Source organism: Lissotriton vulgaris, chromosome 9 (genome assembly GCF_964263255.1).
Source record: "Lissotriton vulgaris chromosome 9, aLisVul1.2, whole genome shotgun sequence".
Classification (NCBI taxonomy): domain Eukaryota; kingdom Metazoa; phylum Chordata; class Amphibia; order Caudata; family Salamandridae; genus Lissotriton; species Lissotriton vulgaris.
The window spans coordinates 1,054,388,737-1,054,401,045 of NC_141697.1; the positions used below are offsets into that span (position 1 = coordinate 1,054,388,737).

General features: G+C 44.8%; 1 protein-coding gene across 1 annotated transcript in view; it reads right to left on the minus strand.

The window, feature by feature from the left end:
• NUP210 (nucleoporin 210) overlaps window positions 1–12,309 on the minus strand; it is a 519,503-nt gene that overhangs the window by 22,068 nt on the left and 485,126 nt on the right. Inside the window, exons 38-39 of the mRNA XM_086939009.1 lie at window positions 4,863–4,970; window positions 4,676–4,759 (exon numbers count right to left, since the gene is read on the minus strand). Of these exons, the coding sequence (XP_086795135.1) occupies window positions 4,676–4,759; window positions 4,863–4,970 (192 nt within the window). The remainder of the gene's footprint in view (window positions 1–4,675; window positions 4,760–4,862; window positions 4,971–12,309) is intronic.

Genomic DNA, 12,309 nt, shown 5'->3' on the forward strand with positions numbered 1-12,309 from the left:
CGCGCTTCATCTGGGAAGTGGCTGTGTTGAAGGTGGTGTTGATGGTGCGTTGTAGTTCGGGTGCGATGTTGACCGCGGCTCTGTGGTAGATGTGAGCGGGGCAGGGGTCGGTGGGGGCCCGAGTGGATGCTTTTCATGGTCGAGGCGGTGTCTTCGGCCGTGATCGGTGTCCAGTTGGAGATGGTGGGCTGGCTGGAGTTTCTGGGGGGTGGGGGCTGTCTGTGGCGCCTGGTGGATGGCTGATGAAGATGTCGTAGAGGTTTTTGATTCTGAGGTGAAAATAGGTTCTAAGCTTGTTGCAGAGGTCTTGGGATGGGGTGATGTCTGTGGCTTTGCTGCATGGGTTGGTGAATTCTTGAATGACACTGAAAAGTTCCTTGGAGTTGGTGAAGTAGGCCAGGATTTTGTTCCTCTTGGTGGCTATGATCTAGTTGTGGTAGTCTGTCATGGTGTCCTTGTAGGTGTTGTGGTTTTCGGTTGTCCTGGTGTTTCTACAGTTCTTCTCCAGGCGTCTGCAGGTGCTTTTTGGAGAGCAGCAGTGAACTAGGTGGCTTTCCTGGGGCGTTGTCTGTCGGGGTTGCACAGCGGGCGAGCTCGTCTGCGCAGTTGGAGATCCAGGTGTTGAGTTCTTTGGCTGCGTCGTTTGCATTGGGTGCCCAGATGTGGTGGTCTCGGGTGAGGGTGGAGTGAAGTTGCTCATCTGTAACCATGCTCTAGTACCTGGTGGGCGTGTGGCTGGTTTGGGTGTCTTGGGTTTGTTGATGGCGAAGTGTACGCAGTGGTGGTCAGCCCATGGCGGCTGCGTTATGTGGCTGAATTGGACGCTGTTTCCTGCTGTGAAGATGGGGTTAAGGGTGTGCCCTGGTCTGTGGGTTAGTGTGTTGACGAGTTGTTTAAGTCCGATGCTCGCGAGGTTGACACGAAGGATAGTGGAGTTGGGGGCCACTGGGGTTGTCGAGGTGGAAGTTCAGGTCTCCAAGTATATGTTATTTGTTGAGGCGATGGCGTGGGGTGCGATGAAGTCGGTGATGGTGGTGGCGAAGGGTGTTCGGGATCTGTAGATGAGGGTTCCTCAGAGTTTGGCTTTGGGGTGGTCTGGAACTGGAAGTGCAGGTGTTCCGCAGAGGGGAAGGTTTCGCTGGAGGTGGTGAGGTGGAGGGTGTTCTTGTGGGAGATGTCGAGGCCCCCTCCTGGGTTCTTTCCTCTGGATCTTGGCTCTGTCTGGGATGGCGGTGCTGATGTTGGGGGCAGAGAATGCGTTTATCCAGGTCTCCAGAAGAAGGCGATGTCGGGCGAGAGAGAGTAGAGTTGGTTCCAGATTTCCATGGCGTGTGTGTGTACGGAGTGTGCGTTGAGGAGGATGCATTTTAGGGTGCAGCCGGTGCTGGCATCAGTGGTGTTGGAGGAGGGGTGGCGGTGAGAGTCTGGTGGCAGTGGAGGCAGGAGAACTGGCTGTGGGCCGTGTTCGGTGAGGCCTGTTGGCATTCTCTAAGTCTTCCAGGGTTGAGTGCGAGGAGGGTGGTGGTGTTGTAGCGATGAGTAGTGGGAGGTCCAGGGTTCCTGGTGCTAGTCGCGCTCGGGTACGGACGCAGACGGGCTCGCCTTCGGCACGCCAGCGGCCCACATGCTGTGCGTGGCTCCATTAAGTAGGGGAGGTGGGAGGGAGGAGAGGCTGGAAGGCAGGAGCGGGGGAATTCTGGGGGGGAATTCCGGGGGGGAGGGGGCGCAGGGGACGCAGCAGCAAAAGGAACAGGCAGGCATGAGAAAATAAAAACAGTGGTGGAATTAGAGCAAGACACAGATGGGCACAATAACAGTGGCACAACAGGGAAAAATTAAGAAAACAAACGGGTGAGAAAGGTTACGGTGGTTGCAGGCAGTCTGGTCCCAGTTGGAGCGGGCAGCAGCCTCGAACCTCCCAAGGAGCAGGTCGGGTCTGGAGGCAAGATACAGCAGAGCGGAGCTGCGGGGAGAGAGTAGACCTAGACGGAGGGTCAGAGACCATGTGGGATGAAGGGACAAATCTTCCTAATCATCTTTCGGTCAAAAAAGGCTGATGAGACCAGGGCATTCATCAGATCTTTAAAGGTCAGCCTGTTGTCAAAAATTATCCCTAGATGCCACACCTTACTCATTGGTACTGGTAAGGATCCCATGTCCATGGGCCACCAGCTAGATGACCAAAATGAGGTATCATTGCCCAGGAGGAGAACTTCTGTTTTCCTGGAGTTAGGTTTTAACACCGCCGTGAAAAGATCGGTGGAAATGCAGGTAATGTGCCAATAACCCATGGCTGTAGGGTGAAAATGACCCTATGGCACGCGGCTGGTGCTAAGCTGGGGACCTCCGATGTTGTAATGTTGGGGCCCACACTGTTTTCCTTGCACAACATGATGCGAGAAAACAGTGTGCGGACCAACTGGAGGCACTGCAGTATGGCCGGCATTGGCTGCATGCTTTTTCCTAGAGCCGCAGCATGCTGCCGCCATGACTGCGCTGCCAACAATCCACCAGACCGTCAGGAATGCAATATTGCAACAGTCTGGATGTCACCGGTTTGGCGGCGTTCTCCCAACTGCCGCTGCTGCGGGCTGGTGGTGTGACCACCAGAGTCGAGAGCAGCTCCTAAAATGCATTCAAAGATGTGTGTGGGTTAAGTACTGAAAACGTCAATGCTTGCTATAGCTTAGGATTCAGGTGCATTGGCAGAACAGTCTATCTCTTTCAGAACATCAGCAAGTGCTGCAGCTCTGAACTGAAGTCTAAGTTGATCCCACTTCTGAAATATCAGGCGGTGCAACATCTCATTAAAATGCATTTGTGCTGCTGTGTTCAAGTCTCAGTATTGGAAAAGCTCAATGGAGGGAGATCTTGGTGCAGGAATAATGGGAGAATCTATTGGTGTTGAAGGCGAAGTTGAATTGTAAGAGCTATTTGTAGGTGTACATTCTAGGAAAGAAGTGATTGCTAACTCAGGACAGATATACTGACAGAGACGCAAGTGTGAGTCAGTGCTGTTACACAAATAAATGTCGCAGCCAGGTTTTCAGGTACAGTGGCAGAGCCGTTTCTGGAAAATAGTGCAGAGAGATGAGTAGGAATTGCAGGTCGGAGTCGAGGAGCACCGTTAGAAATGTACCTATGACCAATAGAGTAGAAGAAGAGAAATTTGGAGGCCGGGTCTCAGGTACAAGGGAACAACTGGGTCTGATCTTTGTGTTAAAACAGAACTCAGGACAATTTATTTGAGAGGGTATCCTTCTATGAATTCTGTAAACTCCTTGGGACCAAAACCGAATCCCAATAATAAATCCTTTATTAGATCTTTAAAACACCCTCAAACAATTTAACATCAGTCATTTGACTGGCATTGGTTATAACATAACATGTATTTTTAAAGCGCACACTAAGGGTATCTTGGCGCTGAATACCAGTTTATTGTTACCCAACTTAATGGTACTCATTTTATCGACTTCACAAGGATAAAAGGCTGAGAGGACCCGTCAGGATTTGAACTTGTGAGCATGTGCTCGAACACAGGCCCCTACTGTGGATGCATTAGTCCATTAAGCCACCAGTCCCATGAAACTTAATGCCAGGTTTATCATTAATTTCTGAAATGCATGCCTCTCTCAACCTTTAAGAGGCCACAGTAGAATCTGAATTATCCCCACCCATCTTCAAAAGTCTAAATTGTACAATACTCAGTGTTTCTGTTGATTGCTCCAGATGAACATAGCTTCTGTTCTTTACTTCACTGGTTTGTGTTGCTGGGTTTGACCAGTGGACTGCCACAGGGGTGCAGATCCTTAGCACTTGAGGAAACTTCTCTCAAAGGCCCTTTTTATCTTGTTCTGCAACATGGATCTCTCACTCTTGGGTACTGTGTAGACCCTGAAGTACTGAATTGTTTTATTTAAGGACCCTTTCCTAAATGCCTGCAAAACCTCTTGCTGTGCCGAAAATGTCGTGGCTCTATTTTATTTGACAGCTTCCTTTAAGCAGCAGCACAGCATACCTCTGGTAACCAATCCCACCTTGGGATGGTCCAGCATGCTTGCTTCATGCATGTTTCCACATGCCACTGGTATAAAACAATCACCAACAACCAATGATGAACAGGGCTTCCTATGGTTCTTTTAGGCAGAACATAAAGGGTGTAGAATCAGGCACCCAGATAGAACCTTAATCTACAGCAATGAGACCAGATAAAACCTCCCTTGAAATTACTCTATTGCATTAAATATAAGATTTCTTGCAGCATGCACTTATGAATACAAAGGTCTGGGCTAATTACAAAATCTGAAGCCACACTACACTTTTGCTAGAGCCCTTTTGACCAGCCACCACTTCTGATTAAATAATTGGTTCTAGAGGGATTATACAAGGAGATGTCATTGAACAAGGTCCAAGGCCGTGAAATGACACCAACTGTAGGAAGAATACAACCTCTAGGTTTAGTAAAGTGAAAGGTTGACATTTGTGTATACTAAGTTCTTCTGACTAACAGCACTCATTAATGAAAGCTGGATAGGTAGGCCTTCAAGTAAGTCCTACTTTCAAGTTATCATCTTCAGATGTCTCTATTACCGTTTAGGAGAAAATCCAGAGCACAATAAGAATAAATAAATAAATAAAATTAGGGCTTCAAATGTAGGTGGGGGGTGACACTTACTGTTGTTAATAGGCTGTGGTGGTGTCCGTGGATAAAACGCTGGGTGTGGAACTGGATCTCTTGGTGCAAAGGCAGCATGGTATGCTGAAGAAAATGCAAATATATTTTAGCTTCAGTAAACCAACAGAGTGCACTCTTCAAACCTTGGTCAGTAGTTATACACAGGGTTATTTGGACACATTCTTACCTATGAACAAGATGGCTGTTCCTGCCAACATTGCAAAAAGAGTGAAGAACATCACTTGGTAGGAATCAAGGAAATGCTGAAACAGTCCATATCTTTCTGTTGACCCAACTAAAAAGAGAGATACAGTTAAACGCAGAAACTGTCTTAAGCACTTGAAATACTAGTGTAGCATGATAAAAAGTATAGCATAAAGTTTGCCTTCTACTAATTAAGTGTGAATACATTTAACACATGTTTATCATGCTATGACATTTACATTCTGCTTGTTACAGCAAAGTATTTTAATTTCTGTGCATCTACATTGGCAGATATTCATCTTATATAGGTGTTCATCTTATATGACACAATAGCCCACTTAGCTTCCAGTAAGTACGTTTAATAGATTTCTTGGGATTGCTCCATTGTGATCCCGCTGGTGGGTGCTGACAGAATCTAAAGGGTATGCACCAGTGGTTAGTCTCTTTTGCCCAGTTATCTTATATGAGCAGCATTGAAAGCATCACAGGGACCATTCATACTTTAACTTTGCTTTACCTAGACTTTTTGGAGACAGGCCGAGACCACAGACCAAATGAAGGTTTCAACTACTGATGGATAATTTTATTTTGCCTATGGGCAGACCCGACGTACCTCAAGAACTTCTAGCCCATCTCACTGCTTCCTTTTGCCGCCAAAGTCACCGAAAAGGCCGCAAACACCCAGCTAGCACACTTCATAGAAACCAACAGCATGCTAGACAGCTCTCAACCCGGATTACGCTGCAACTAAAGGACCGACATAGTCCACCTCACTGCCACCGACGACGTACGAGCCATCCTCAACCAAGGCCACACAGCAGCTCTCATCCTCCTCGACCTATCGGCAGCCTTCAACACCGTGTCACACCGCACACAAGCCACCAGACTCCACGACGCCAGCATCAAAGGAAAAACTGGATACGATCTTTCCTCTCAAGCATAACACTGAGAATAAGACTCCCGCCCTTCCTCTCAGAACTGACAGAGATCAGATGCGGAGTATCCCAAGGATACTCCCTCAGCCCCACACTCATCAACATCTACATGACGCCCCTCACCACCATCATCATCAAAAACCACAGGCTCAACCTTGTCTCCTATGCCGATGACACCCAGCTCATCCTCTTCCCTCACCAAGGAACCTGCTATCACCAGGCGGAAAAAGCCGTTGCAACCTGGATGATCAACAGCTGCCTGAAGCTCAACTCAGAGAAAACAGAAGTCCTCATCCTCGGCATCCCCATCCACATTGGACAACACCTGGTGGCCCCCTGCCCTTGGAAACCAACGAACCCCAATGGACCATGCAACCAACCTCAGCATTATACACGACTCCTTTTTAATTTATACGTAGCCCCACTAGCGCAAATAATAAGGAACGAGGGATTCACCCCTATATCCTACGCCGACGACACCCAAATTGTGGTGTCGATAAACAAAGAGGTACAAGACACAGCAGCAAAATTCCAATGCTGCATGACAAAAATCAGCCAATGGATGCAAACGAATTGTCTAAAATTAAACGGCGATAAGAGTGAAGTACTGATACTAGGTGGCGACACAAACATATGGTCACATTTATGGTGGCCCACAGATATGGGAAGATGCCCAGATTCGTCGGAAAAGGTAAAAAACCTAGGAATAATGCTAGATACCAACCTCTCTTTTGACGCACAAGCAAGCAAACTAGCTTCATCACTCTGGTACATCCTGAAAATGATAAGAAAAATACTACCTTACATACCACATGACTCTCGGAAAACGGTGGTGACGGCATTGGCCTTATCCAGATTGGATTATGGAAATGGTCTATATGTTGGAGCAAGGAAGAAAATTCTACTTAAATTACAACGCCTGCAGAATGCAGCAGCAAGGCTGATACTGGAAATCCCAAAGTATGAAAGAGTAAGCCACAAACTTAAGAGCTTACACTGGCTCCCAATAGCAAGTAGGATAGATTTCAAGTCACTATGCTTGGCATACAAGGCAATAAATGGAACGGGATCAAAATTTTTAAAAACACACCTACAACTGTATGAGCCAAATAGACTTCTGAGATCTGGACAAAGGAAACTCATAAAAGTACCCAGATACAGAAGAACAAACTGGGGAGGCAGAAGCTTCATAGTGCAGACAGCAAAGATGTGGAACCAATTACCGCTGGAATTAAAAAATAGCCCATCCCTGATAACCTTTAGAAAGGGAGTCAAAACATGGCTTTTTGCTAAACAGCCCTAACTACATACTTAGGAGTCAGTGGGAATCTCAGCGCCAAGACGCCTTTTGGCATTCGCGCGCTATACAAATTTAAAAATCAAATCAAATCAACGGCGTATCCTCTGCATGCTTCATCACCCTCTGCATACTTCGCAAGACATTCAAGTCGATCCCCTCCAACTCCAGAAAAATCATCACCCAAACACTCATCACCAGCAGACTGGACGCTCTCAACGTCGGAATCAACGTAAAGCTCCTCTGCAAACTCCAGACCATCCAGAACGCCGCAGCTAGACTCATCCTTGACATCCCACGACACGACCATATCACTCAACACCTCCGTGACCTCCACTGACTCCCCATCGAAAAAAGAATTACCTTCAAGCTGCTCACACAAAGCCCTCCACAACACTGGAACACAATACCTCAATACCAAATCTTCTTTCATGTCCCAAAGAGAATCCTCTGCTCAGGCGATCTCGCCCTAGCCACCGTCCCTCGTTTCTACAGGACCCAGGGAGGTGAAAGATCGTTCTCTTACCTCGGAGCCAAGACCTGGAACAAACTCCCTCTCCACCTCTGACGAAGCCAGACACTGCACCAATTCAGAAAGGACTCAAGACCTGGCTCTTCCAATGACCCCAACGGAGCTGCCTCCCAGTGAGACCCTAACGGGTGAGTAGTGCACTCTACAAACCAGGATTGATTGATGGTGGGTATGCAAATCTATTATGAACGAATTCTGCACACACAGCTGAATAAAAGTAAAGATATTTAGTGTTTCCTTTACAGCCACGAAATTCATTCTGGGGTTAACATATTCCGTTCAAGAATTCCACTGCTTTGCCGTTATATGGTCAGTTCTTGCCAAGTCACCTTATCAGTCACGGTGAATTGCACTTTAACGAATGTCCCATCAACAGGTTTGAACAAAACACAAAATTGGCAAGATGTATTACTGTGAGCTACAGAGTCCGTTTGTAATGAAACTTGGGAACATGAGGACTGGGTTCTGGTCCTGTAATGTAAGTTAAGGGGAGCGCTAGAGTAACCGATTGTGAATCTGGGCTGCTATATTTAAGAGAAGAGTAGGGTTCTCAGTAGAGCTCAATTGTACTCTCAATTTAGACTCGACAGTAAAATATCCGAGAGACACTCCATTGAGAAATTAAACAAGTACTGTGAGAGTAAAAAGAAAGCAAGGAGTGTAATAGAATTACAATGCACTGAATGTACGTATTTCCCATTTATATATTGGTATTAGGTATAATGTTGATTGACTGATTAGGAGATGTACGTGGTCTGGTAAACAAATTAGTAATTAAAGCAAATTCAATTTGCAGACGTAAATATTTATGTCAACTAAGCTTTTATTGTCAAGGCAAAATTGATTGTACAATTGACCCCTTTAGAGAATCCTTCTGTGCTCTAGTCTTGAATCTAACAAAGTATTACTTGCCTTTAGTAATGTTTTTTCGAATGTATTAATTCTTCTTCACGCCTTTTTCATATCTTATGGAACAGCTCTCAATCTGAAAAGCTTTGTACAATGAAGACAAATGTAGAGACGAAAGTGGATGACTACCACAGCAGCTCTTCATTTTTGCCATTTTTCTGTGGCCCACAGTTGTTTCCTTGGATGTCTACTTTCTGGAGTAGTTGGTGACGTTCCTAAATAGTAGGCATCTCTCAAAATGCATATCTGGTGTGTTTCTGGGAATATCAAATACCATACGCCTTCCTGGAGGCCACGAAGTTAAGTAGGGTCAGGCAAGACCCATTTTCTCCTGTAGGCCTGGTATCTGGAGCTCTGGTTATCTGTCATGTAGCTTTCCACCTTCTGGTGAGTTTTGTCTGTGCAAATACACTCTGAAGAACTCTATTAGAGGCATCAGATCGACTCACGTTAAGAATGTATATCCATGACAATTACAAAAAACCCATGCCATAAGTAAGTGTATGCAATAGTACAGTTTGAAGAGCAACTACTGCCTCCAACCTCAATGCCAACATTCTTCAACACCAGAGGTTATAGAACATTGGAAGTAACATAGAATCTACAAACTGAGGTGAATAAATCCCTCACCGAAGGAAGGGGGGCAATGCAAAATCTATAGAAGAACTAGTGCATTACCTTAAAAACTTGACTTAATAACCTATTAACTTAATATTGACTTGTTATGAAATTAATATTCACTTCCCTTTAGCAGAGGCGTGATCTCCTGAGAGATTCCCACAGAGCGTAAGTGGATGGAGGGGAAAGAAGATGAAGCAAGACTCGCTGCTATTTCACACAAGGAATCTCTGTACAACGAATAGTCCAACATGAGCCTTTTTATCCCTTACGGTTAAAGGTATTCATGGGTAGAGGATCACATAGTCATAGGGCTGATGTTCAAGGTAAAACCCACCCTAAAATACAAAGACTGGCCCATCTTGGAAAGAGCCCCAATATTTTCAGGGACACCCTTCCTTGACAGCGCATACTGCAGTTCCATACACATCACAATCTACTTAAAGATGGCTTTACAACTTAATGCAAATCTAAGTATCGTAGGTAGAGGGTGTTACCTACACTGATGGCAGATGAAAACATATGCATGCGTGCATCATAGGATGTATTACTTGAACACTCGGTATGGAAAAAAGGTCAGACTAGCCAATCAGCCATGTACATGGTCTTGGAAAAGGCTATTTATATGCACAACTGTAGGTTATGGCCAAAAACCTTATTTATATTACTGTTTTAATATACCCTATTATGAGAAACTTCTATGTGATATTCACACATCAAGTAATAATTCTTAAAGGCTGGATAATATAGATGAAATGGACATGATCATATGCCCTGACAAGGGATGGTGCTGTGACTGTGGTGTCACAAACGTTGGACGCTTCCAATCAAATACCAATGAGGTACCTTGTGAACTTCTAGTTGTAGGATACAGGCACATTTAGCAAATTAGCACTTTTACAGGAAATGTTAAATAGGTATGCATCATAACTGGAACTCAAATGTGTCTGTACTATGAACTTTGGACAGGTTCAGTTACGAGGCAGAAGAGAGCCAGAGAAATAGGAATTACTGCTTAGCATGCAATACGTAAGCACTACAAAGTGCTTACGTATTGCACTGTATGGCACTGTATGATCCAAATCCAAACTGCCTGGCTAAGTATTTAAGTCCATTTTATTTTTGTTGTTTCAGTGTAAAATAAGCACTGGCTCAAAAATTCACCCACTATTTTTGTGTCGCATTTGAATATCCTCACATTGTGGGAGTGAACTGGGCTGGCATGCTCCCCTTAGGCTGGACTGAAACAGAAAATATTATAAATGGTGGTAATGTTACCCAGAGGATTTCCCCAGTGGTCATGAAAGACTGGCTCAAGCTTTCTATACCTTACTTTTCTGTTGTGTAGGTGAATGTCCTATTGTGGGCTCTGGGCTTGTTGTGCTTAATAGATTTCAAGCTATCCTCAACAATGAGGCTACAGCTGGCATCCAATAAGAAATGATAACACACTACATACCACTCATTAAAAAATAGTAAACACAAGTTTTTAGTAAAGGTTAAACTGAGGGATGCAATGTCGTGATGTGGCAATATTAGAAAGTCACAGTAATGGGAATGCATCTGAAAGAGACTCTTTGGGCTCTCCAGAGTTCTGCTTAATTCTTTGAGAATCTGGGAGATGGAGAGGAGGGATACACAATTGATCTGGTTTGTGCATCATAACTGAAGTGTAGCGAGAGACGGAGATGGCTTGGTTTCTGTTTTAATAATAATGCACATTCCAGAGACCTGCCATGCTTATCGAAAAGGTGAATAAGGGGCATGTGCAGTGAAGAGGGGCACTTCCCTTGACATAAGCATAATGGAACACATCCAGCCTAGAAGTAATTCTAAATAAGCTAAACACTAGTATTAAAAGCACCCTAAAAGCTCTCCAATACTCAAGCAAAATGTTGGGGTCAAAATACATCATATGGCTCAGAGACCTACATTTGATTCAAAACCAAGTTTTGAGGCATGAAGCTGTTAAACCGTGAAGGAGGGGGGAATATATGTAGGAGAGGGGCATACTGGGTGATAGCTGGCCCTGTAATCAACTGTGTCCCCTTTTATTTGCCCCTCCTGGGTGATCGAGACCTAGCTTCTGGGAGAGGGCCAAGCCAGCCACTGTAACCCCTGGTTGTTAGGGCAATGAATAGCCAACAGCTTGAACCACGGCCCCTCTCAACCCAGGAACTCATCCCCACCAAACATGCTTACCCAACACAAATCTATGTCTGTTAGCCCTCACTTCACACTCTTCTACAGCAAGCAATACACATACACGTGGATGACCTGCTCCCAGCTCCTCCTGGTTACCTACTAAGCACAAAGCAAGAGGAGGCCATCGCCGTGACTCCCTGAAACCTAACACTTGAAGGAACAATGGAGGGGGCTCAAAGGCAAATCACCAGTATCACTCCATAAAAGAAAAACTTAACTGTTGCTGCACATCATAGCAAAATATGGGATTGGCCAGCGAAAGTAACAATGAAGTTGCATCAAATAGAGCTTGGGTGACACCAGATATGAAGCTCCAACCAAAGAAAACGAGCACACCCTTTACAAACTATCAGTAGTAAATTGCAATGCTCATCTCTCCACCACGGTCACTAACATTGTCCCCCTAAATGAACATTGTCTCTACTCTTACAGCAAAAAAATAAAATAAACAGAAGGGGATACAACCATTCCTAATTCAAATATCCTATGGATTGGACAATGGATGTCACAATAGGAGGACAATGGCACTCTAACACAGAGACAAGGAACAAATACAATGGAACATGGAGAGGCTAACATGAATACTGGGACAGGAAGAGTATAGCATACACACTGGAGCTTGGAGACATAGAAACACATGCACATTAAGGAACAGCCACACAAAATGTTTTTTGTCTGTGTTATACATAAAAAAAACCAATTCTATACATTTAATTGCCATCCAAACGCTGTAGTCTTTTTGTCAAGTTTTATGCGATATTGATGCACAATTCATCCCCAAACTTTCATTACAGCACAACGCATTATCTGCATCCTCTGATGACATGCATTTTGGAACAAACAATATTCCTTTAGATGCAGAGTAGTCTGTGCTTACCCAATTCCGAAAAATAATTAGACTTCTTAAAATTAATTAGCCATTGTGTTACAAGAA